The sequence below is a fragment of the Triturus cristatus genome, chromosome 4_1 (genome assembly GCF_964204655.1).
Source record: "Triturus cristatus chromosome 4_1, aTriCri1.1, whole genome shotgun sequence".
NCBI lineage: Eukaryota > Metazoa > Chordata > Amphibia > Caudata > Salamandridae > Triturus > Triturus cristatus.
In genome coordinates this window covers 665582633-665609701 of record NC_140585.1, presented here as the reverse complement: position 1 = coordinate 665609701, position 27069 = coordinate 665582633, and the positions used below count along the sequence as shown (strand labels likewise).

Genomic DNA, 27069 nt, shown 5'->3' with positions numbered 1-27069 from the left:
GAGTCGTCCCAGGCGGAGGGCGAGGAGCCCAGGATGAGGACTTCCGTCTTGTCTGAGTTCAGTTTCAGGCGGCTGGTCATCATCCACTCGGCTACGTCTTTCATCCCTTCGTGGAGGTTGGCTCTGGCGGCGGCGGGGTCGTTAGTCAGGGAGAGGATCAGCTTGGTGTCGTCGGCGTAGGAGATGATGTTGAGGTTGTGTTGGCGTGCGATGGCCGCAAGGGGGCTCATGTAGACGTTGAAGAGGGTGGGGCTGAGTGAGGATCCTTGGGGGACGCCGCAGATGACTTCGGTGGCCTCTGACTTGTACGGTGGTAGGCGGACTCTCTGTGTCCTTCCGTCGTGGAAGGAGATGATCCATTCCAGTGCCTTCTCCTGGATTCCGACGTTGCTGAGGCGCTGTACTAGGGTGCGGTGGCAGACAGTGTCGAATGCCGCGGAGAGGTCTAGGAGGATGAGGGCCGCTGTTTCTCCGTTGTCCAGCAGGGCTCGGATGTCATCGGTGGCAGCGATGAGGGCGGTCTCGGTGCTGTGGTTGGCTCGGAAGCCAGACTGTGAGGGGTCGAGGGTTCCATTCGTCTCGAGGAAGGCGGCCAGCTGCTTGTTGACGGTCTTCTCGATGACTTTGGCTGGAAACGGGAGGAGCGAGATGGGGCGGTAATTCTTGAGTTCGGTGGGGTCCGCTGTTGGTTTCTTTAGTAGAGCGCTGAGTTCGGCGTGCTTCCAGCTCTCAGGGAAGGTGGCGGTGTCGAAGGAGGTGTTGATGATGTCCCGCAGGTGGGGTGCGATGACAGCGTTGGCCTTGTTGAATACGTGGTGAGGGCAGGGGTCGGTCGGAGATCCGGAGTGGATAGAGTTCATCGTGCGGATGGTGTCTTCTGTGTTGATCGGGGTCCAGGCGCTGAGGGTGGTGGTGGGGGGCATTGGTGCGGTCGTGGGGGGCGTTGTTTGTGGGATGAAGCTGTTGTGTATGTCAGCGATCTTGTTGTGGAAGTAGGAGGCGAGGGAGTTGCAGAGGTCTTGCGATGGGGTGATGTCGTTGTTTCCGGCGTTGGGGTTGGAGAGCTCTTTCACGATGTTGAAGAGTTCCTTGCAGTTGTGTGCGTTGTTGTCCAGCCGGTCCTTGAATGCAGTTTTCTTGGTGGCGTGGATTAGTTGATGGTGCTTCCGGGTGGCGAGCTTGAGGGTGGTCATGTTGTCCGGTGTTGGCTCCCTTCTCCAGGCTTTCTTGAGGGCTCGGCAGTTCTTCTTGGAGCTCTTGAGTTCGTCGGTGAACCATGGGGCCTTCTTGCTGCCGGGTCTGCTGGGCGGGATCCTCAGTGGGGCGAGTTCGTCCGCGCAGGTGCTGATCCACTTCGTGAGGTTGTCGGCGGCCTGGCTAGGGTTCGCTGAGCTGGCTGGAGGGTGCTGGCTCAGGGAAGCGGCGAGCTGGTCGGCTGTGATCTTGTTCCAGCTTCTTCGAGCATCCTGTTGCCGGTGGTGGTGGATCGTGGTTCTTCTGAAGGTGAAGTGGACGCAGCTGTGGTCCGTCCAGTGGAGTCCAGTGGCGTGGCTGAAGGCGATGTCTTTGCTTGATGAGAAGACGGCGTCGAGTGTGTGTCCGGCGAGGTGCGTGGGGGTGGACACCAGCTGCTTGAGTCCGAGGTTGGCGAGGTTGTCAAGCAGGGTGGTGGTGTTGCGGTCGTTGTTGTTCTCCAGGTGGAAGTTGATGTCCCCCAGGAGGATGTAGTCAGTGGAGGGGAGGGCGTGCGGGCTGATGAAGTCGGTGATGTCTTCGCTGAATGGTGTGCGTGGTCCCGGGGGTCGGTAGATCAGGGTGCCTCTGAGGGTGGTCTTAGGGTCGGTGTGGATCTGGAAGTGTAGGTGTTCGGCGGTAGTCAGGGTGTCGTCGGTGTTGGTCGTGATGCGGATGGTGTTCTTGTGGACGATGGCGATGCCTCCTCCAGTCTGGTTGTTGCGATCTCTCCGGGTGATCTTGTATCCCTCTGGGATGGCGATGGCGATGTCGGGCGCTGAGGAGTCGTTCATCCAGGTTTCCGTGAGGAAGGCAACGTCTGGAGATGTGGTGTCGAGGAGGTTCCAGAGTTCGATGGCGTGTCTGTGGACGGAGCGGGTGTTGAGCAGGATGCACTTGAGGTGGTTGCTGCTGGTGTTCGGCTTGGCGGGTGCTGGTGCGGGGCAGGTCCGGATGCAGGTGAACTTGCAGGCGAGGCAGCTGAAGGGTCCGTGGGTGCGTCTCGGGGTGGCTTGGTAGCATCCCGGGGTTCGGCCGGTGTTGAGTGCATTGAGGGTGGCGGCGGCGTACGTCTGGCGGGTGGGCTGGGGTCCTCGGGGGCCAGGGGTTCGGGCGCTGGGCGCGGGCCAGGCACGGACGGGCGCAGACGGGCTTACCTTTGGCGCACCTTCGGCGCACAATCGGCGCGCCCGCTGCGCGTGCACGCTGCGCGTTGGCCACTCTGCCATATGAGGAGAGTGGGGGGCGGAGCGAGGGAGGGGCAGCTGGGAGGGGGAGCGGGGTGGCGAATGCGGAGGGCGAGCGAGGGAAGGGGGCAGGGCCGCAGGGGGGCAGCGGCGGGGAGGTGGCGGGAAACGCGGCCGGGGCTGGGCGAGGGGGGGGGAGCACAGGGGGCTGGGCAAAACGGCGGGAAAAACGAAAAGGCGGCGAAGCAAGCTGGTGGCAGGGGGCACAGGAGATCCGCAGACCAAGCGGATCCGGCGGTCGGGGCACAACAGAGGGCGCAGGGCACAGCTCAGGGCAGAGGTGGCACCAGGGGACGGGCTCACTCACGGGGAGTGTGCTCGGGGGGTGACCTGTCCGGGGGACACATATGTTCCACGAACAAATAGAAAATCGAGCCATATCCGTTATCAAGTTAAATCAACAAAATCGATCGAGCACTCTTGACTGCCCTTCACTCCCTCCAAACAGAATCTCAAACACAGTATAATCTGCCTCAAACACATAAGTACCATAACCATTCTACTCACCAACAACCACCACCAACCCTCTGTGCCTTTCCCCCCTTCGCCACCCCCATTCCCCACCCCTTGCCCCTGTCCCCCCAGCAACCCTCTCCCACCCAAATGAGGCATAAGGACTAGGCCCTCAATGATGGATAGTGGATTGAAACCGTACCCCCCGAATCCCCCATGACCATCCCACAGCCCGCAAAAACAAACATTTTAAAACATTTTAAAACAGATAGCCATACTAATGGAGATCCTATACTAAACTTAGCTGTATGTTATCATCACATAGCCTTCAAAAATTCCTCTGCTAATTTTTCTGACACAAAACAACTGAGTCTTCTCCTTATGAATTACTTTCAGCTTTGCAGGATTCAGCAGGAAGGCCTGCGCCCTTTAGACTGAAAGGATGGAATCAATTGGCGTAACTTCCATCTCTTTTGAACAGTAGCCTGACAGAAAACTGGACGGACAAAAAAGTCACAACCCTTACCAGTCCTCTTCCTGTCTGGCCTGGCCAAGTCATACAATGCCTCTCTCAACAAATAATTGTTCAAACAGATGAGTATCATCCTAGGTTTTTCATTAGGTCCACCTGCCCTACCTCTTTGAAAAAAAGGAAATCTATGTGCTCTTAGGATCTCTGTCTCCAGGTTCCACTGTTTAAGATCAGGAAATGCTTCAGAGAATACCTCGATAACAAAAATGCCTAGCATCCTTCCCCTCCCGTCCCTCTGGAATACCCAAAACACGTAAGTTATTCCTTCTGGAACGGTTTTCTAAATCAATTAACTTCCAGTTAGTATGTTATGTTATGTTATGTTATTCACTTTTATTAGGCGCACAGCTGCCCCAGCGAAGGGGCGTCCTGGCGCCTGATCAGGTACACAACACAACAGGTCAAGGCCAAGAAAAGAGAAATCAGATAGCAGGGGCAAACAGATGTGTTTTAATGGCGCGTCTAAAAAGAGTCAGGCTGTTTAGGGCGCGAATATGTAAAGGAAGGGAATTCCATAGATCAGCCGCCAGAACACGAAAAGAGCGTCCTCCCATCCTACTCAGCCTGAACCTAGGCTTAGTCGCCAGATGGTAAGATTCAGACCTGAGAGACCGCGTGGGGACGTAAGGAGAAATAAGGCCCGCCAAAGCAGGGGGAGAGGAAAGCTTCAGGATCTTAAATGTCAGACAGAGAGCCTTAAATTTGATTCTCTGTCTGACCGGAAGCCAGTGAAGGGAGGTCAGAACAGCAGAGACAGAGCCACGTCTCGGAAGGCCAACAATGGCCCGTGCAGCAGCGTTCTGCACCCTCTGAAGCCTAGTAGCCTCAGCCTGGTTGACTCCAAGAAGCAAGGCACTCCCGTAGTCCAGCCGGGAAAGAATAGAGGCCTGAACCACCAGTTGCCGAGTGGGGGGGTCAAAGAATTTGAGGACTGACCTCAGCCCTCGCAGAATACCAAAACAGGTAGCTGCTGTCTTCTTTGTATGGCTGGTATAAGAAAGATTGGAATCCAGCCACACCCCCAGATTTTTAACTTCGGCCGCTGGAATGGGGGACACCCCGAGTTCAGAAGGCCACCACTGGTCTCCCCAAAGTTCCGCCTGCTTCCCCACAACCAGGACCTCGGTTTTCTTAGCATTAAGCTGTAGGCAGTTGCTACGCATCCAGCTAGCCACAGCTATAAGTCCTGCACGGAACCTGGGCGCAGTCACCTCAGGGTCCCCACTGAGTGTCACCGCCAGCTGCGTGTCGTCGGCATACGATGTCATGGTAAGGCCACATTGCCTGACGACAGCGGCCAACGGTTTCACATACAAGTTGAACAATGTGGGGCTTAAAGCAGAACCCTGAGGGACTCCCAGTTCCAAAGAATGGAAAGAGGACTGGCCAGGTGGAATGGCTACTTTGAAAGACCGGTCCGAGAGGAAGGAGCGGAACCACTGAAGAGCCTTCCCCCCAATACCCACTTCCTCCAAGCGCCGCATCAGAATGTCATGAGACACCGTGTCAAACGCGGCGCTCAGGTCTAACAATAGGAGTGCCGCAGTCTGCCCCGCATCCAGCACTGACCGCAAATGCTCGGTCATGAAGAGCAAAGCAGTTTCAGTGCTGTGTTGGGCGCGAAAACCATTTTGACTCTCGTCAAGAATGTTATTACGAGAGAGGTGGGCAGACAAGATGGAATTCACGTGTGCCTCAGTGACCTTGGCGGTCCAAGGCAGGAGGGAGATGGGCCGGTAATTTTCCGGGAGCAAGGGGTCAGAGTTGGATTTCTTCAGAATAGGGCTGACCACAGCTTGCTTCCAGGATGGCGGGACCACGCCCTCACTGAGGGAAAGATTAATCACGTCCAAAATGGGTTCACGACAGAGAGGCGGGAGACGAATAAGGAACTCCGGCTTCAATGGGTCTAAGGGGGAGCCAGATTTAATTTTAAGGCTCAGAGTGTCAAATACCTCGTTAGACATAGCCGGCAGGATGGACAGAGTTTCGGACACCGGGACCTTCATATCACTAAGAGCATCCCCGAAGACAGATGGTATAAATCCTCGATAGATTGTCTGCACCTTCCCCACGAAAAAGGATGCCAAACTTTCACAGTGAGAGTCCGTGCAGATTTCTTGCGAGGTAGCCCGTTTCCCCATCAGGTCTTTGAGTACCTTGAAAATTAACTTAGAAGGGTTAGGGCTGTTGGAAAACTCAGCTGCATAGTAAGCGGCCCGGGTTTGACAGATAGCTCTGTGATAGGTCTTAAGCTGGGCAAAGTACAGTGATTTTAACGTGGGATCAAAGGATTTTCGCCAGGCCCTCTCAGCTTGCCTGCAAGTTCTCTTAAGTTCGGCAAGAGTCTCATTATACCAAGGGCTGCGATTTTTTACGTGACATTTAGCCCAGCGCAGAGGTATAAGAGAATCGAGGGCAGTAAGGACCCAGTTGCAATACTGGTCATATCCCTGTTCCACATTCTGCAGTTTGCCCAGGGGTTGTGCCTCCAATATCCTGACAAACTCCTCCAACTTGAGTTTACGCCAATTGCGCTTTAAGATCTGTTTATCCACAGGTTTAAATTGCGGATTTTCTAGGGGGCATGACACCTTGACCAACAGATGGTCAGTCCAACCCACCACCATCGGGTCAGATGATCTAGCCCGAACTAGGGTGGTAAAAAAGGGGTCAAGTATATGACCTCCTATATGGGTGGGGGAGGTGACTAGTTGGTTAAATTGCATCGCTTCCAGGTCCGCTAACAAGGAGCTGATGGATAGAGATGACGTCTGATCAAGATGTATATTTAAGTCACCTACTATGCTAAAGTTAGCACACCTATCATCAGTATCATCTCTTAAGTTTTGCAAAGCTGTTATCGTCGCCTTCTGCTGCACTATTTGATCCTCCATAGCAGATATCCTCTCCTCTGCTTCCCCAATCCCAGTTGATATTTCGGTGCATGTCTTCGCAACTCGTCGTACTGTATTCTGTAGTTTGCAAACCGCAGCCTGGGTCCGCAAACCTTCCGCTTTAGTTTCTTCTCTATGTGCCATTATCACTTGATAAATTGTACTAAGAGTAATTTCACTTTCAACTTCTTTGACTGTATTGAATGTCGCCAAAGAACTATTGACCGTATCACTGTTTCTCTCCACCTGAGGGGAAAATGAACAGTCCCACGCTAAAGGTTCAGCGGGGGGCGATTTTTCATTCACAAAACGGCTGACAGAGTCTTGAATTTTCCGAACAGTCCCCTGGTTGATAGATACTTCAGAACTTAATTCCTCCTCATCGCGCTGGAAACTATTATCATCAACCCAGTCCCCTGCAATGCTTTCATTCTCCGAGGAGTTAGAAGGATCAGACATTGAATAAAACTTACCACCTCAATCTCCAGACTCCAAATCATACATTATCGCCTCATCTCGATACTCCCCCTCAGGCTGATGAATGTCACAACTTTGTAATTTTGCCACTCTAACCGTCCCTTTAGCCCCTGATATGGCGCTGCAACCTTCCCCCACCTCATTCCCACACTTTCTAGCCAAGCTGCCAAACGCATCCACAGTTGGCAACATTGTTTCACTCTCAGGCAGAATAAGCAACTGATCTTCCACAGATAAGTATACAGCTGCAGATACTTCGTTGCCACCAGACTTTGCTTTCTCCCGACCAGCAAGTTTATTTTCCTCCGGTTTGCCTTTCCCAGCTGATTTTTTAAAAATAGCAGGCACCGTTCGCTGTTTTTGCACCATACCTCCTTTCTGCACATCGCTGTTCGGAGGCGAGGAGGAAACAGTCCCCCCCGCTCCATCAGTCCACCGTCCGCCACCACCATTCTCGAAACAGCCTGTTGACTCTCCCTTTCCATGTTGGAGGTCGGCGTCGATATTGCCAGAATGGCTGACGCTGCGGCACCTCCCCGGGTCTTAACACCCTTACCGCTCGCTTTCGGAGCCATTATGCTTACTGCCTGCTGCCCTGTGGCTTTGAAGCCTTTCCGCCTCAGGAACCGCAACTGAGCCGGACCGAGAAGAGCCAACCGCCACGGGCTGCTTCTTGAGCTCGTACCGGTTCTCCCGGCTCTTCCGCACGCCGAGAATCGAAGAAGGTGCAGCCACAGCATTACCCGGTCAGAACACACATTGCAGCAGATACAATGTAGCATGCAGGTGAGGAGAATTCACGGGGAGGTTTGCATCGGGGAGCGCGTCTCTCAAGCCACTCACACAGCCGCCGACGCGGCCGCCATCTTGCCAGTCTGGTAGACTTTCTACTTTACTCACTCTTTATTGGTTATGATGGAGCCTTTCTCTGCAGCTCTGTAGAAAGCACCAATCCAAAAATACTCAAGTGGATGGAGGTGTTAGACAGTCCTCTCACATTAGCTGCCATTAAAATGATGGGTAGTGATTGCCAATGGAAGGTATTTAGCTGCAAGATCTAAGGGTGCCCTATCACACATTACACAGGAAGCAATTATCATCGATTTGCTGAAGCCCAGCTGTGATTCACTTGATAATTTGTCCTACTACCCCCCACCACCTCAGTCCCTTTAATGGTCAACTTAGACAGTAAGATCTTGAGAAAGGTAATTCCCAGGAGGTTGATGGCATTGTTGCCTGATCTGGGCCACCTAAACCAGAGGGATTTGTACCTGGCAGGTAACCTACCCGAGTATAGAGAGAGTTTTGTATATGTGTTGTGCTGGGATTAGCAGTTGCTTCAATTGATATGGAAGATGTCTTTGACTTAAACACTTGGGTGCCTCCTTTTTATGTCCTGGACTGCATGGGCTTTGGGAGGAGTTTATCATGTTGATCCAGCTCTTGTACTTGCAGCCTACAGCATGTTTCAAGACTGGTAATTTTATCTGAGGTTCCTGGTCGAGATGGAAATGAACACATTAGAATTGCCCTCTGTTGCCATTATTGTGTTTTAGCAATGGAGCACTTGGCGTTCCATATAAGATGTATAGGTAAAACACATGGTATATAAACATCAACTGTGACATTCTTACAATATTGTTATATGTGGACAATGTTCTTCTTTACATGCACTTTGTCTAGCTGGTCCTGGAGTGCATGATGGAACATTTGACCCCTTAAAGTCAATGTGAGTAAATCTTGCCTCTTCCCCTTCAGTCACTTATCATGAGCACAGATTGATCTCTCTGACAAACATAGTTCTTGATAATAACCACATGCCTTCCAGTATCTGATGTAGAAATTATGGGCAGTCAAAGGATGCCATAGGTGGTAACATTACTAGGGCCAATATTGCCGCTCGGTATTTGATCGTTTTCTGGAAACATTGGCCAATATTGACGATAGGTAAGGTTGCCCTGTCCATAATAGTGCTTCGACCTCGACTCTTGTTCTTTTTTTATTAATATTCTCTGGATTCTTAAGCAGCAACTGTTGCAGAAACTCAATTCCCTGCTGCTATACTTGTACTGGTAATGCTGGTACAAGTAGTGTTGCACTGCTGAAACTACATTTACTGATCAAAGAAAGTAGCTTAAGCACACTCCCCTTTGAATCTTGTTACCTGTGGCACAGCTCCAGTGGGTGACGAAATGGCTGCATTCAGGGGAGCGATGTGAGACTCCATAGATATTTACAACACTGGTGCGACAACTATGGCAAAAGGTCTATTCCGAAGTAGTAGGTTTGCAATTGACTACCCGCCCTACTAAGAATAGTTATGTACCGTTAGACTAGATGTGTTAAAGAGTCTGGACTTGGTAGATGCTCCTGAACTTCTGTAGTAGTGCTCCCCTGGATTTCAAATAGTGTGGGCAGTGCATATAAAATCCTCAAAACTTGCTTTGGAAAAGGTATTGCAGGCAATTTTCATTCTCAGAGACTTTAAGATGGTGGTGATGATCTTCTATTACTCTATTTCAGTAGCATTTAAATGTTAGGTAATGGACCTAAAGGTGAAATGGGAAACTGACACGGAAGCAGGCTTTACTTAACTAATGCCAAAATAATTACCCACTATGTTCACAAGGTTCCCTTTTAAAGACAAATATGAGAAGTAGAGGAAGCTGTCTTCTTTCACATGCTTTGGGCTTGTCTCTAAGGTGAGACCTTTTAAAGACAGCAGACACTCCAGGTGAATTCTTTGATAGGTAGATGCAGTTTATTTAATTTCAGGATGTGTCGGGTGGCCCTGATGCCCTGACCCAAAGCTGAGAGGTCCAACTGTAGATTTGTTATTTTGGCCTTTCTAATTGCTAAGATATGGATTGCTCTCCCTTTGGGCTCCAGGCATGGTAGATGGACAACTGAACACTACAACATAAACATAACACGTGTATTTGTAAAACGCTTGTTCACCCAAAAGGGTATCTTGGTGGAATAGGACACGTTAAAACACAAACATTTACAACGAATGCCTTTACAACGTGTTTTTTTCACATCGCAACATCCATTACAACGCATGATTTTACAATGCATACCATTACAACGCATAATACTTTTAGGGCAAGTGTGGATAGTGTAGGGGTAAAAATTACTATTCCAACTCCAGTGAGTGCAACAGTAGGGTAAGTGTTGGATAGAAGGGTAAACATTTCTATTCCCTCTCCAGTAAGTGCAACAGTAGGGTAAGTGTTGGATAGTGTAGGAGTAAAAAATATTATTACCACTCCAGTGAGTGCAACAGTAGGGTAAGTGATGGATAGTGTAGGGGTAAAAATGACTATTTCCCATTAATTAACTTGTAATGCGTTGTAATTGCATGCGTTGTAGTGGCATGCATTGTAATGGCTGTGTTGTAATGGCATGTGATGTAAAGGATGTTGTGTTGTAATGACTGCGTTGTAATGACTGCGTTGTAATGTTTGTTTTCTCCATCTTGGCACTGAATGTCAGTTATTTATTGTTACCCAACTTAGAGCCCAATGCGATTAGGAAAGCATTCCCACCTAGGGCCCGATTACGATATGGTTAGGAAGGCCTCCTAACGGCATTTGCTCCTTCCGAATCAGATCAGGAATGTGTCTTCCCAACCGAGGGCCAGATTACGATGCGGTTAGGAACATAGGCTTCCGTAGAAGTCAATGGGAGTCCAACCAAATCGTATCTGGAAGCATCTGGATGCATCATACTCGGTCAGTCGGACTCTCCCGAGCCGAGTCGGGCGGAAACCATTTCCAAACCGGTTCGATCGGGAAGGTTTCGTATCACATCAGAATCGGGCCCTTAATGGTACTCATTTTATCAACTTCAGAAGGATGAAAGGCTGAGAGGGCCCATCAGGATTTGAACCTCTGACCATGAGGTAAAACACAGGGCCCTTCAGTGGACACAAGTGGGCAGCAGCAGAAAATGAAGTACATATATCTCACTGTGGAAGAAAGGGGGATGTTTGAAGGTCACAAATTGGGTCTTGTTGTGACTTGATCGATGCCCAGTATCCATTGAAAAGGGAAAAGCCAACGTGAACATTCAGATGTGTATAATGTTGCGTACCCTCTCCATACCTTAGCACAGCAGGGTTCTGTAGCCAAGTTTTTCACCTTATCTCTTCACTAGGATCAAGCAGCGCATGTCTTGTTCTCCCACTAAGTTCTGATGACTAACCCTTCCCTGCATTGTATTTGATTATTGAACAAATGCTGTTTTCGGATTTTTTTTTATTACTTAGATTCCCGATCTGATGAATCTTCAGTTCGTTTATTGGTTGGGACAACTTATTGTTTATTTTCTTATTCCTTTTTTATATTCCGTACTATGGAATCTCTATACGATTTTGATATGTGTACTGTTTAACAACGCACATGTCAATTGCTGAATACATGGAAATGAGTAAATACACGTTTTAAAAATATATTATTTGGTTGTCATACCTGTCTTCATTAATGGCCTTGTTAAGAGGTTTACATTTCCAAACACCACTTCATCTGCCAGCAACTGCTGTACCTCATTGTGTATCCTTGATGGCTGTGCACTGCACAGAATTGCACCGTATGCAGTTCGATTCAGATGGTGTAAGTCGGTATTGCAAACTCATTTAAAATCTTTGTTCTAACTGTGTCCCTGCCTTGTGAGCACAGTGGTCTGGATCCTGTGGCAGGACACCACTGTTTTCCTTCATTGTGACAATTGCAGGCTGTCGTGGGAGATCACTGTGTTTTCTATCACGTTTTCCATGTCTTTATGTGCATGTGACACGCATGGGCAAAGGCTGCACGTTTAACAAGTAATATTGTCATATGGCAAGGTTATTTAATATGTCAGAAAACGAACCAAATATATAGCGATTACAACATACGTTAGAACTTAGATATTAGCAAATTACTCTAAGGGGGTAAATGGTTTAATACGAGGCATGATTTTTTGGCCTTCTGCATAAGCCATTATTTGATAGAGACTATTAGCCGCAGATTCCTTCACGTAGAATTATCACCAGGCGTGAGACTGGACCCGGAAAACTTTTTTGCCCAGCATCCCTGCGCGCCGGGGGGACGGCATCACGTGATTCCGCCCAGGCGTCGTCTGCGTACGTGACGTCAGCGAGGTCACATAAGTCCCACCCCAGCGAGCCCACGTCAGTTTTTTCCTTTTCCGTGTGCAACGCGGATCCGGTTTGTGCTCTGGGCCTGTTTAGGCCTTTCCCTTATGCTGTTGCTGCGTGTGTGGGAACAGTGTGCGAATGCCTTCGGGCTTTAAAACTTGTTTGTCGTGTGGCCACCTCATGTCGGCGATGGATCCTCACCCCATCTGTATGTGGTGTTTGGGGGAGCACCACGACTCCACTGATTGTGAGGTGTGCCAGCAGATGAAGCCGAAGTCCCGGCGTGAGCGCTGGATGAAACTTCTTTCGGCTCGTGTGTCCAGGTCGGCCTCATTATCTCGCCCGGCCACTGAGGAGGGTTCTCGGACCCGCTGCTTCCCTCGCCGACTTCGATCTTCTCCCAGGTCGCAAGTGCGCCGCTCGCCTCTTGATAAGTGTCACAGTTTGTCCACGAGGGGCTTAGGCTCTCCGCGGGTAGTGCGGCCCCGCGTGTCGTTCCCTTATCTGCTGTTTCCCAGCGTGGGGGTGACCAGAGCCCAGATTAAGACATATGCGGCGGCTTTGCAGGCCTCGCTGGCTTCTCCTCCTCCTCCTTCCCCTCCAGGGACGTCAGAGGATCCCTTAGAGTGTGCAGGGCCCTCCCGGCGCCGACTGGTTCGGATCCAGGCTCGGAGGATGTGGGGCCGTTGAGGTGCAGCCCTTCGGGGTCCCTCCTTCGGACCACGGCACTTCTGCGACGCCGCAAACTCCCACGGGAGTCCCTGTGGTGTCGGCGGAGGTCGCCGGGGCTCGGGTCGCACCCCGAGCCCCTCTCGGTCCTTGGGACAGGTGGCGGCCTTGTCCGAGGCTAAGGTGATGCCGCTACGGCACCAGCGGCTGCTGGCCTTGGCGGCACCACAGGGGTCGGCGGAGGGCCCGTCATGCCCTGTCACGAGTTGCGGCTGGCGGGGTCTTCTCGTCCCTCCCCGGGCCCTTCTTGTCCCTCCGCGCAGGCGACTGCCTCGTCGGAGGTCAGGTCGGTGCCGTTCCGTCGGCGCCCCTTCGCCACACCGGCTCCGGTCCAGCTCCGGTCTCCTGCGCCGTGTGCTGTGTCGGAGGTCGACCCGGCGTCTCCTCCGACGCCGGTCGATAACGGTGTCCTGCCTCAGGTTGAGGACTCTTCCGTGCCGGGCCAACGTCGGGTCGTTGACTCGTCTTCGGATGCCGCCTCTTCTCCAGAGGTTCGGCGGTTGCTCGTGGCTTTTTTCCCGACGTTGTCTAAAGGCGGCTGCTCGCCGTCTCCACGACCGATGTCTGTGCCGGAGGAGCCGCAAGTCCCCCACTCCTCGGTCCCTCTTCCTTTTCTTCCGGTCTTGGCCCTTCCTTCCTCCGGTTGGCTTGGGGAATGGCCACCTTAGCTTGCAGCCGTCACCTAATGAGGAGCTGCTTTCCCCTCCGCGGGGCCTTACGGAGGCGGGTGCGGCTTTCGCCCTCGCTGTTTCCACGGCTGTGGGAATTTTGCGCATGGGTGATCCAGCTACCCATTTCCCCGCAGATCATCTTCTGGAGGTTCTCCATCAGGGCTCTGGTGGTAGGGAACTGTTGCTTCCCTTCGAGGGTTCACTCCACTCTTCTCTCTTGGGGACTTGGGGCCGGCCCGCCACGGGGGACCCGGTGCCCCAGCACCTTCTGCACCACCACCATCCGGCACCGCGTGATCCGGTGTGCCTTTCTCTTCACCCTTCGACTAGAGGCCCCCTTTTGCAGTCTGCCTTTCCTACTTTGCCGCTGCTATTGTCTCCCCCGTCACGGGAGGCCCGCTGGCTGGACTCCTGGGTGCGCAATATGTTGCCTCAACCAGTGCAGCTCTGCGGCCCTTAACACACTGTGTGTTTTGGCTAGGGCCATTTCTTGCTTGTGGGATTCGTCGGAGTCCCTCATGTCTGCCGCTTCTCAGGAGGGTGCCTGTGTGGATTTGAGACACCATGTCTTGGATGGTCGAGAGCTGGCGGCGTTTATCCTTCGCTCTGCTCTCGACATCTCGGAGGTGCTGGGTCATGCCATGGCTTCTTCGGTTGCCCTTCGTCGCAATGCCTGGCTTCGGGACAGTGTGTTCCCGGAGAATGTTCGAGAACGGCTGGTGGACCTTCCTTTCGATGGTGCTCTTTTGTTCCATGCCCCTGCTGACTCAGCCATACAGAGGTTCTTGGCGGGGCTTCGTCCTCCTCCTCCTCCCCCTCCTTCTTCTCCTCCTAAGTGACCTGCGTGTTGATCTGGTTCTTGGAGCTGTTCTTCCGTTGGGGCGGGTCTCCCCGGTTGTCTGTTCTGTGTGCTTCATGGCCACTCGAGTCCTCCTTGCTGAGGCTGTGGTTCTGTTGGCTGCTGGCCAGCCCTTTTTGACTGTGTGTGTTTCCTTTGGGTTTTTTACACCATGCTGGGCCTGAGATTGGGCCTTCTGTGTTTCTCCTCTGGCTGCTTGATAGGCCTCCTACGGGTTTTTTTGTCGCAGGTCTTTTTTGTTGTCCTCTGCTGCGGAAATTTCTTCCTTAGAGGTTCTCATGTCTTGGGATATGACATGCCCTATGTGGGGCAGGGTTGGCTGTTATATAGCCCTGGTATGTGCTGGGGAGTTGTGGTCGTCTGCGGGCTTCTGCTCTTCATGGCGTTATGGTATGTTGCGGATGCAACCTTCTTCTTCGCCTTTTTGCTTTGAGTTTTTCGTTCTGTGGTGTCCCTGGCTTCTAGCGGAGCTTGCCAGTGCCGCCCTCTTGTTCTTTCTGCACTGTTGTGCCTTCTTGGGGCTTTAGTGGCACTGTCATCCTGCCTTCTCCGCTGCTTCCAGTGGGCCTTGCACTCGGTTCTACCTCTTCTCCCTGTGGGGGGGATGGTCCCTGACTTCTGGACGCTTTTGCATGTGCAGTTTGTCGCTGCGGGGCATTGAACGATTCTTCCTGGATGACCTTGAGTTCCCCTTTTCGGCTTCCGCCTGCTTCTTGCTGCCGGCGCCGTCCTGTCTGCGATTGCCTTTGCTCTGCCTCTTCTCCTTGGATTCTCTAGGTTGCTCTTCTCCTTCGGTGCTCCCTTCCTTGCCTTGGCCTTGGGCGGAGGTTTTGTTGCCTCACGTGGGCGTGGGGTGTTTGGCCTCTTTGAGCCTTGCCTTGTTTCCTCTGCTGATTGAGGACAGGCTATCTTCTTCTTCTCTTCTTTTCCCGCACCCCCCCTTGGGGTTGGTGGCCTCCTGCTGAAGGGGGTTTCCCTTTGCCTGGGGGATGGGGCTCCTCATCCTGTTTTCGGACTCGGCCCCATGCGCCCCTCTGTTGTGCTCAGGTGGGTGGGGTCCTCTCGCAGACCCTCCTTCCCCTTGGGTATGGCTATGGTATCTATTCTACTTGAAGGAATCTGTGGCTAGTAGTCTCTATCAGATGTACGAGTTACTTACTTTCGGTAACGATGTATCTGGTAGAGACGTTTCTAGCCGCAGATTCCTTCATGGCCCGCCCTTCCTCCCCGTTCTGCGAGGGCTTGTGATTTGGTCTTTTGCACTTGCTTCCCTGTGGGTGGCTGTGTCTTCTATGGGTACATTCTTTCCCTCTTTCTGTCAGGCTGTCCCTTTTTCCTCCCTGTTGTCACATGGGAGGTTAGGTTTGTTGGTACTTCTAGCTCTTTGCGCTCATTGAGGTTGGGGTCTTTTGGCTGTGCCTCTGCCCTTGTTCCTGATGGGGGTTGTCCCACTCTGTGATGGGAATGTCTTGGAGTTTTGTCGTTCCGTGTGTTCCCCTGACTGGTTCCCCTTCCTTGCCTTTGGTTGGGGTTGTAGTCCCGTTGCATGTTATCGTGACATTTTTACATATGTCCCTTGTCTCCGGGGGGTGGGGGGGGGGCCTGTCTCCGTACTGGCAGGGTTGCTATTCTTTCCCTGCCTTTGGGTACTGCAGTGCCGGGCACTGCTCTTTATGGTGTTGTTCCACACCATTCCTTTTTCTGCTCCTTCGCACACTGTTCCTATACTCTCACAGTTTTGTCTGCTGACTCCGCGTTGTGACACAGAAAAGTTCTCAGAAGAAAACTGATGTGGGCGCAACGGGGTGGGACTTATGTGACCTCGCTGACTTCACGTACGCGGACGACGCCTGGGCGGAGTCGCGTGATGCCGTCCCCCCGACGAGCAGGGATGCTGGGTAAAAAAGTTTTCCGGGTCCAGTCTCACGCCTGGGGATAATTCTACATGAAGGAATCTCTACCAGATACATTGTTACCGAAGGTAAGTAACTCGTACTTTAGGAACAGAAAAATCTTTTTTTGTTTTTTGTTTTATTGCTATCGGTAGCAACGTTTACATATTAATTATAGCAATCCAGTTTTGTGATTTCATAATTGCATGTTCGCGGTGTAGCCTTCCCTCAGTTATCTTCAATGAGCCGATCTCTTTATAAATGAATCTGTTCTGGAAGGGCCAAGGAGGGAGCGCTGCATGAAACTGCAAAGCAGGCATGCACTTTAGACCTTAGTGTCCCACGGCATACACGCATGCACGTCACGCCAAGGAAGCTAAAATGCGCATTCGAAGTGTTTCAATATTTAGGGGCCACCTTGTTACGGAGGTTCCTTATGCCCAGGACAAATACTCAGCCACTGAGAAGAGGACGTGGTACCATGCCTGGACAAGTGTAGAGCATGTAGCAGTGATGCATCAGTCATTGCAGCTCGCACCCCGTGCAGCACCCGATCTGTCTCCTGCTCTGCTGTACTGAGAAGAGGACGTGGGTACCATGCCCAGACAGTGTAGAGCATGTAGCAGTGATGCATCAGTCATTGCAGCTCGCACCCCGTGCAGCACCCATCTGTCTCCTGCTCTGCTGTACTGAGAAGAGTACGTGGGCACCATGCCTGGACAAGTGTAGAGCATGTAGCAGTGATGCATCAGTCATTGCAGCTCGCACCCCGTGCAGCACCCGATCTGTCTCCTGCTCTGCTGTACTGAGAAGAGGACGTGGTACCATACCCGGACAAGTGTAGAGCATGTAGCAGTGATGCATCAGTCATTGCAGCTCGCACCCCGTGCAGCACCCGATCTGTCTCTTGCTCTGCTCTACTATACTGAGAAGAGGACGTGGGTACCATGCCCGGGCAAGTGTAGAGCATGTAGCAGTGATGCATCAGTCATTGCAGCTCGCCCCCCGTGCAGCACCTGATCTGTCTCCTGCTCTGCTGTACTGAGAAGAGGACGTAGTACCATGCCCGGACAGTGTAGAGCATGGAGCAGTGATGCATCAGTCATTGCAGCTCGCACCCCGTGCAGCACCCGATCTGTCTCCTGCTCTGCTGTACTGAGAAGAGGACGTGGGCACCATGCCTGGACAAGTGTAGAGCATGTAGCAGTGATGCATCAGTCATTGCAGCTCGCACCCCGTGCAGCACCCGATCTGTCTCCTGCTCTGCTGTACTGAGAAGAGGACGTGGTACCATACCCGGACAAGTGTAGAGCATGTAGCAGTGATGCATCAGTCATTGCAGCTCGCACCCCGTGCAGCACCCGATCTGTCTCTTGCTCTGCTCTACTATACTGAGAAGAGGACGTGGGTACCATGCCCGGGCAAGTGTAGAGCATGTAGCAGTGATGCATCAGTCATTGCAGCTCGCCCCCCGTGCAGCACCTGATCTGTCTCCTGCTCTGCTGTACTGAGAAGAGGACGTAGTACCATGCCCGGACAGTGTAGAGCATGGAGCAGTGATGCATCAGTCATTGCAGCTCGCACCCCGTGCAGCACCCGATCTGTCTCCTGCTCTGCTGTACTGAGAAGAGGACGTGGGTACCGTGCCCGTGCAAGTGTAGAGAATGTAGCAGTGATGCATCAGTCATTGCAGCTCGCCCCCCGTGCAGCACCCGATCTGTCTCCTGCTCTGCTGTACTGAGAAGAGGACGTGGGTACCATGCCCAGCAGTGTAGAGCATGTAGCAGTGATGCATCAGTCATTGCAGCTCACACCCCGTGCATCACCCGATCTGTCTCCTGCTCTGCTGTACTTTGAAGAGGACGTGGTGCCATGCCCGGACAAGTGTAGAGCATGTAGCAGTGATGCATCAGTCATTGCAGCTCGCACCCCGTGCAGCACCCGATCTGTCTCCTGCTCTGCTGTACTGAGAAGAGGACGTGGGTACCATGCCCGGGCAAGTGTAGAGCATGTAGCAATGATGCATCAGTCATTGCAGCTCGCCCCCCGTGCAGCACCTGATCTGTCTCCTGCTCTGCTGTACTGTGAAGAGGACGTGGGTACTATGCCTGGACAAGTGTAGAGCATGTAGCAGTGATGCATCAGTCATTGCAGCTCACACCCCGTGCAGCACCTGATCTGTCTCCTGCTCTGCTGTACTGAGAAGAGGACGTGGTACCATGCCTGGACAAGTGTAGAGCATGTAGCAATGATGCATCAGTCATTGCAGCTCTCACCCCGTGCAGCACCCGATCTGTCTCCGGCTCTGCTGTACTGAGAAGAGGACGTGGTACCATGCCCGGACAGTGTAGAGCATGTAGCAGTGATGCATCAGTCATTGCAGCTCGCACCCCGTGCAGCACCCGATCTGTCTCCTGCTCTGCTGTACTGAGAAGAGGACGTGGGTACCATGCCCGGACAGTGTAGAGCATGTAGCAGTGATGCATCAGTCATTGCAGCTCGCCCCCCGTGCAGCACCCGATCTGTCTCCTGCTCTGCTGTACTGAGAAGAGGACGTGGGTACCATATCCGGACAGTGTAGAGCATGTAGCAGTGATGCATCAGTCATTACAGCTCTCACCCCGTGCAGCACCCGATCTGTCTCCTGCTCTGCTGTACTGAGAAGAGGACGTGGGTACCATATCCGGACAGTGTAGAGCATGTAGCAGTGATGCATCAGTCATTACAGCTCTCACCCCGTGCAGCACCCGATCTGTCTCCGGCTCTGCTGTACTGAGAAGAGGACGTGGTACCCTGCCCGGACAGTGTAGAGCATGTAGCAGTGATGCATCAGTCATTGCAGCTCGCACCCCGTGCAGCACCCGATCTGTCTCCTGCTCTGCTGTACTGAGAAGAGGACGTGGGTACCGTGCCCGGGCAAGTGTGGAGCATGTAGCAATGATGCATCAGTCATTGCAGCTCGCCCCCCCGTGCAGCACCCGATCTGTCTCCTGCTCTGCTGTACTGAGAAGAGGACGTGGGCACCATGCCCGGACAGTGTAGAGCAAGTAGCAGTGATGCATCAGTCATTGCAGCTCACACCCCGTGCAGCACCCGATCTGTCTCCTGCTCTGCTGTACTGAGAAGAGGACGTGGTACCATGCCCGGACAAGTGTAGAGCATGTAGCAGTGATGCATCAGTCATTGCAGCTCACACCCCGTGCAGCACCCGATCTGTCTCCTGCTCTGCTGTACTGAGAAGAGGACGTGGGTACCATGCCCGGACAGTGTAGAGCATGTAGCAGTGATGCATCAGTCATTGCAGCTCGCACCCCGTGCAGCACCCGATCTGTCTCCTGCTCTACTGTACTGAGAAGAGGACATGGTACCATGCCCGGACAGTGTAGAGCATGTAGCAGTGATGCATCAGTCATTGCAGCTCGCACCCCGTGCAGCACCCGATCTGTCTCCTGCTCTGCTGTACTGAGAAGAGGACGTGGGTACCATGCCTGGACAAGTGTAGAGCATGTAGCAGTGATGCAGCAGTCATTGCAGCTCGCACCCCGTGCAGCACCCGATCTGTCTCCTGCTCTGCTGTACTGAGAAGAGGACGTGGGTACCATGCCCGGGCAAGTGTAGAGCATGTAGCAGTGATGCATCAGTCATTGCAGCTCGCCCCCCGTGCAGCACCTGATCTGTCTCCTGCTCTGCTGTACTGAGAAGAGGACGTGGGTACCATACCCGGACAGTGTAGAGCATGTAGCAGTGATGCATCAGTCATTGCAGCTCGCACCCCGTGCAGCACCCGATCTGTCTCCTGCTCTGCTGTACTGAGAAGAGGACGTGGGTACCATGCCCGGACAGTGTAGAGCATGTAGCAGTGATGCATCAGTCATTGCAGCTCGCACCCCGTGCAGCACCTGATCTGTCTCCTGCTCTGCTGTACTGAGAAGAGGACGTGGTACCATGCCCGGACAAGTGTAGAGCATGTAGCAGTGATGCATCAGTCATTGCAGCTCACACCCCGTGCAGCACCCGATCTGTCTCCTGCTCTGCTGTACTGAGAAGAGGACGTGGGTACCATGCCCGGACAGTGTAGAGCATGTAGCAGTGATGCATCAGTCATTGCAGCTCGCCCCCCGTGCAGCACCCGATCTGTCTCCTGCTCTGCTGTACTGTGAAGAGGACGTGGTACCATGCCCGGACAAGTGTAGAGCATGTAGCAGTGATGCATCAGTCATTGCAGCTCGCACCCCGTGCAGCACCCGATCTGACTCCTGCTCTGCTGTACTGAGAAGAGGGCGTGGGTACCATGCCTGGACAAGTGTAGAGCATGTAGCAGTGATGCATCAGTCATTGCAGCTCGCACCCCGTGCAGCACCCGATCTGTCTCCTGCTCTGCTGTACTGAGAAGAGGACGTGGGTACCATGCCCGGACAGTGTAGAGCATGTAGCAGTGATGCATCAGTCATTGTAGCTCGCACCCCGTGCAGCACCTGATCTGTCTCCTACTCTGTGCCTTCTTGGGTTTAGGCGCTGCCAATGTTGCAGTCCTTGGGTGCAGCCGTCACAACAAGCATCTGAACAGGGTCCTCATAAAACACCCTCACCGCTGCCTAGGCGTGCACTTCCAGAAGAGGTCATTTCAGCCGCACTGAAGTCCATCATTCTTCATTTGTGTCAAGAGTACCCTTTAGCTGCTATTTCCAGTTTATACAATATGCCGGGCGAGGATGTATATTACAGTGACATTATAAGGCTTAAGACATAACTACCATTGCTCTCTTTTTCCTCATAGCACTTCCCCCAAATTTTGAACTAAACCCTATGAAGAAGAGAATTTTAGCAGCGAAAGGAGGGCGTGTGATAATTGAATGTAAACCGAAAGCTGCACCAAAACCCAAAATCTCATGGAGCAAAGGAACAGAGCTGCTGACAAATAACAGTCGGTGAGTGATGAGAAATGGAAGCTACTACCATTCTGACAATACCATTTTTGCATATGATTTTATTTTTTTACAAAAAGCGACTTGAATTGTTCTGTGTAAAATGGGCATGCTTCTGAAATCACGATTATCTACTTATAAGCAAACATTTGCATTCGATTTTATTTTCTTGTTTCTGTGACTCACTGAAATTACTTATTAGTGCTTTTAGTCTGTCTAAATGGCATTCTCAAGGAAAATGCATACTCACTATTAACTAAAGGAGAGTGCTACTCAAAATATTACTGGCACTTGGATGTAGGCAGTGTGGCCCCACCCTGCTCTAGGGAAGTAACGGTAATTATAGAGGAACTGACTGCATGTCACTTCTTCTTACAGCTCGAGTTAGGTCAATTACATACACTGAATGTAATGGATGAAGAGAGTTTCTTTAAGTTCATTTTGCGGTAGGAGGTCAAGCAGAAGGTTTACTATATGAAGAAGAGCAAGGTGTCAACCAATTGAATCAATTCGGGCAGGTGCTATTTGGAAATAAAGAAGGATGAAAACAGATTTAGAAGGATATAATACATCATAAAAATATATACACTGAAGTGCCCGGGAAGCACAAAATAAGCTGTCTGTACAATAAACAAAACTGTCTGTTATGGAAGACAGGGCAGGAGGGGTGTACCAGTGCAGAGTAGCAGCCAATGGCATGCACCAGGATAAAGCAAGGACGACTAAATAAGAAACAGAAACAGGACAGAGAAGAAGAGGTAGTTCAAATGTGGATAAACAATGAAAGGAAACAATATTCTGTGGGTGAACACTAGGTTTGTATACAGGTAAACTCAGAGCTTCCCACAGAAATAGAGAAAGTCAACATCCTGATGCAGATTACTCCTACAGATAGGCGCACTGCAAATCCCATAAAAAGGAGGCAGCAGAAGTGATTCTGTCTCTGGACTCTGGTGCTTAAACAAGTGTTGTACTTGCTTACACTAGACAAATCACTTCGGTTCCATCTGGAGACATAGTGGAATTTCCTGTGAAAATGTCAATAACCACACTGCCACAGTTAAGTCACTCGAGACTACAGGTAACGCTGGAAAAAGATGGAGCAGGCAGCCGCGGCCCGTGGAGGGAGTTCCGTGGGGCGGTAAGGCGGGGCGGGGGAGGGGCAGGGTGGGTGTTAGAAGGCGACCTCAGAGGGGCCCGGAGGGGGGCCCTGACTGTCCTGAGACCAACCCTCGAGGTATCGTAGCCGGGCACTGGCGGGAGACTCCTCAGGGGAGGAATCTCGTATCTAGGATCGTACACTCGGCACCACACGACAAAGAGACACCACACCGAGAGTTCTTAAGAACAAATCTTTATCAGGTCGGAGTGGTAAGATCTTTATGATCAGCAAGGCAATATATATACAAGTAGAGCGCGGGCTCACAAAGTCTTGGAGGGGGGTTAGGAGGTAGCGGGACAGTCTTTGGGGGAATGGATCAAATGCAGGAGCGTATCCGGCGCACAGCTCACAATCCTCGAGCTGGGGGATGCGCTTGTCGTCGTGGGGTCCGGCGGGACCAAGGGAGTCTGGGGGCGCTGCGAGATACTCAGCAGGCTCGAGTACAAGTTCGGAGGTCTTACGATCTTCAGCGTGCCGCGAGTCACTCAGCAGGGCTCAAGCACAAGTTCGGAGGTCTTACGATCTTCAGGGAGCCGCGAGTCACTCAGCAGGGCTCAAGCACAGGTTTGGAGGTCTTACGATCTTCAGGGGGCCGCGAGTCACTCAGCAGGGCTCAAGCACAGGTTCGGAGGTCTTACGATCTTCAGGGAGCCGCGAGTCACTCAGCAGGGCTCAGGTGTTTCCAAGGCGAATCTGCCGGACAGTCCCAGGGCACCCCTTGTTATAGGGCGACTCCCCTTTGATGTCCGGAGTCTGTGCAGGCAGGGGTCTTGTCACCTGGGGGTCGCTTGTTGGGGGTTTCCTGCCATTGTCCTTTGATCCTTTCAGGGCCGGGTCGGGAGGAGCCCCAGACACCCAGCAGGCGTGGAGCCAGCCCTCGGGGAGGCCGGCGGGTCGATCGAAACCCACCTTCCCAGGGAAGCGCAGAGGTGTGATGGAAACTTCTCCTCCCTTTCTCATCCCAAGGGGAGCGCGATGTCCTCCAGCCGGAGTGGCGCCTGTAGGCTAGGGTCGCGCTGGGGCCGGGCGGCCATCTTGGTGCATGAAGTGGGCACGCGGGCCCGGGGTGGCCGAAGGGGGGAAGGCCTACGGACGGGGGAAGTCCGGGTCGGGTGTGTGTGTTCTGGTGGGAAGGATCGGCCAGGCCAGGGGCTCGGGGCTGGTGTGAGGTGCAGGGGTCAGGTCTGACTATGTTACGAGGGCCGGGTCTAACAGTGGGGGGTTCTAAAAACCGGAATATGGATAATTGCAGGTAAGTAAACAATTAAATAAATAAAATGAATTTCGTACAGGCAACAAGAGTTCCAGGACTTAGAGGTGTAAACATCAGTGCTAAAACAATGAGCTTCAGGCAGCGCCTGCTTGTAAGCAGTTCCAGGTAGCAAGAAGCCCAGGGTGTGATCACAAGATTGTGTTGTACAAGATTAGTCACAGGTGTGTAAAAATCCTATCTTGTACAGGTTTTGAAAGAGAGAACCTTGTGCTGAGAAGCAGCAAGATTAGTCCCATTGAACATGTTGAATTAGTGGATGCTGGATCTTTGCGAATACTTGGCATTGCATTATGGGATCAGTAAATTAGTTATTCAAGGTGTCAAAGATTGAAATGTCATAAAGACAGTAATCATATCAGGACTTTTATGATTTCTAGTGAATATTTCAAGGCTACAGTTGGTCCATGTGCAGCACCACTCAGAAGCAGAGATGGAACTGTAAAAACATCCTAAGAAAAAACAAAAGTTTGAATGATGAAAATGCTCCTTAACTCTTGTGTCTGAAGAGACTGCAGGCTTGAGAACACAGTGCACGCAACTCAATCAGTGCATGTTTTATGATGGAAATTTTGGTTTGATGTAATTGAACACCCCTCCAGGCAAAGTGAGCAGCACCAAATTGTGCCTGAAAGTAGAGCAGTCTACTCAACAAATGGAAAAGCCAGAATCAAGTAATTGGAGAGTGCTGCTGAGTGGGACTTTATACAGGAGACCAAGGAATGAAGAGGGGTAGGATTCAGAATAGCATGATCCATTACTTCAGCCATAAAACACACTGCATCAAAGCTCATTTTAAGTTTGATGAGCCTAGACAGCCCCCACAGAGAAAAGTAGGATGCTTCCGAGCTGAAATTTGGCCAAAACTTTATACCTCGCACCAGTGACATTCGAAATCTATGTGCTTCACTTGTCTGGAGTCAGAAAACCAAGAGCAAGAATGGGGGGTTGGGAATTGTGTTAAGACTGCTGATTGCCCTTTAGTTTCTGGCAAGGATCTAAAAATACTGAGAAGAAGGGCTGAGCTATATCCATGAATTATGTTATTTCTGTGTAGAATTAGAGCACTATACAGTGCATAGTGAGAGTTGCTTACCCCTGGGGAGATATTGTATATGTGAACTGGATTGACATTCATACCCTAGCCCACAGTATATATCCCAGGCATTAACAAGACAGACCATCTAGCTTCCTTCCAAAAGATAAGGGCAATCAGCCAGGTCAGAGAAGGAGATACTGATAAAAAAAAGACCTATACGAGAGGAAGACATTGCAACCTGTAGGACTCAGGCCTCTAGAGTAGCATGAGATGTCATCTTGATATGAGTGACACCTTCTCATCTCATATTGGTGGCAGGCTGAAGGCTGGTTGTGATAGGGTATCCATATATGACACCAGGCTGGCTCTTGTGCTGCTGAAAACCGGCAGGTGTCAATGGGACCAATTACAGCTAGAAATGGTAAATGATGCATGAAGTTTACCCAGAAAACAGGACTAGATCAATTTAGGACTCAGTCTATGAGCTCCTCACAAGAAAAGGAAAAATAACCTGAATTGAATGGCATGAATGACATTGGACTACATGAATCAAGTACATGGCAATCATGCTTCTTCCTTAGGAATGTTCCAATATGTGGGTCCTTACATTGTTACATTTAAGTGCAATATTAGCAGTCTACCAATGGCTCAATAAAAAGCAAGAGTGCACAACCCTACCCCCTGTGTAGACAAAGATATTTGAACTGATACCAAAGTGGCATATTTTGAATTTTGTAAGGAATTTTGATATAGAGAACAGAAGCTACTGGTTCTTTCGGAGATCTCTAGGTTTACACTGAAAGATATGAAGATAGAGTCATGTTAATAGGTGTGGCATAGATGGCCAGAAAGAGTTTGGATAGTACCTAAAAAAGGATTACAGGGGTCGATATGGGAGGGAATCTGCTTTATTGGAGGATAGATAATGAGTTCTAAGTTAGCTGAAAAGTGCTAGTATTGGTAGAGTACACAAAGATATGTGAAATGCCACTGATATGCTTTGCCTCTTTTGCAGCAAATATTGCTCAATTTTAGATACCCTGAACCTTCTGGCAAAGTGCAGGTTTAGCTAATTTACCAATTCTAGCCAGGGAATCTTGAAGACTGTAACCCACAACCCTTCTACACGTTACTTGAGGATGGTGCATAGAAGTAAACAATCAGTCCGGTTAGACTATAGGGTTATTTGTTGTGTTAGTGCGTTCCAAAACTCTTTTCCCCATGAGTGGACATGCACAAGAAATCTACACTATATTTTAAGGCTTTACTTAAATATAATGCCCTAATGAACTACAGTTATATCTACACATGTAACTATACAAATTAAACGTAACAGTTAGAATGAAATTGATTAATAAACAATATATTAAATGGAATTACAACATTATTCGTGGTATTCCCTTAATTCAATAATTGAATGATGAAGCCAGCCTTGTTAACTAACCCCTCCTTTCTAGTCTGTAGCTAAGCCTTCGAAGCACCAAATATTATCCATCTAAGTTTCTTGGGTGGCCTATAAAATAAATATCTTTGCTAAATAACAGAATTGCTTTATTTTTTAAATCAGCATCTGTTCTTTGAGTAGGTCGCCCTCTGTCTTGTTTATGGTGTTCTTGAGCTGAGAAATGTACAGCTCTGAGTAATTGGTGGCCTTCCATGAAAAATGCTTGCCGTACACAACTCCAACGCTGCTTCCAGGAAATCTGCTGATGTTTCTCCCTGAATATGTGTCTATGCTAGATTTAAATACAATTATCTGATTTTTATGAAAAAAGGTCAGACCTTGTGATGAATGATGTAAAATGCAAGAATTTGCATATGACTTCTGCTGCATGTTTACTTAAATAATAAAATAAATCAAACGAATACATAATTGAACATTATTAATAAACTAAAAGTTATATGTTGTATATATGCAATTAATACTAAATGACACAGATGTTTAGTATTAGCATTGTTTTCTAAAAAGGGCTATTTTAAGTCCCTGTCTCCATTATTTTCTATGGGATTAGAAGCTGTTGCAGTACTAGTGAATGGCCATGTGTGGCACCTGACTTACTTCAGGTCTGAGCTGGAGTACATTTACTACTGTTTTGAGTCCAGTATGGCTGTAGTAACTTTAGAAGTGCATTTTGTGAGTAGCAATGGGCTTACTCCTCCCTATCCCTTCTTGAACCCCACCTTACTCCTTCTAAAACCCCTTCCATTTAGTAGCACATGTTCCCCTTTTCCAGCCACTCACCCTGGTCCCTCCTACAGTTAGTGCTTAGTAATAAACGTACATTTGTGAGACTCTCCATATAGAAAAGCTTGGAAAAGTAGTGGTTTACAATTACACCCGTGGATCTGTGAACTACATTTTGTAGAAAGTATGCATACTATTGTAGTACTACTTTACATACTACAATATGTAGTTTGTGAATCCAGACCACTGGGCTTCATGCGGAACAAAGAAGTGGACTGCAACAGTCAGCTTAGCTACAGGGACGCACAAATCTGCAAGAGACCTTTTCCCTACAATTTTCAGCTGACCAGTGGTAACT

The 27069-nt window shown here is 50.7% G+C and overlaps 1 protein-coding gene across 3 annotated transcripts in view; it reads left to right on the top strand.

Moving 5' to 3' along the window:
- CNTN1 (contactin 1) overlaps nt 1-27069 on the top strand; it is a 988997-nt gene that overhangs the window by 581175 nt on the left and 380753 nt on the right. For all 3 annotated transcript variants that reach the window (XM_085653079.1, XM_085653080.1, XM_085653081.1), the window contains one exon: nt 20908-21058. In XM_085653079.1, coding sequence (XP_085509205.1) covers nt 20908-21058 — 151 coding nt within the window. The remainder of the gene's footprint in view (nt 1-20907; nt 21059-27069) is intronic.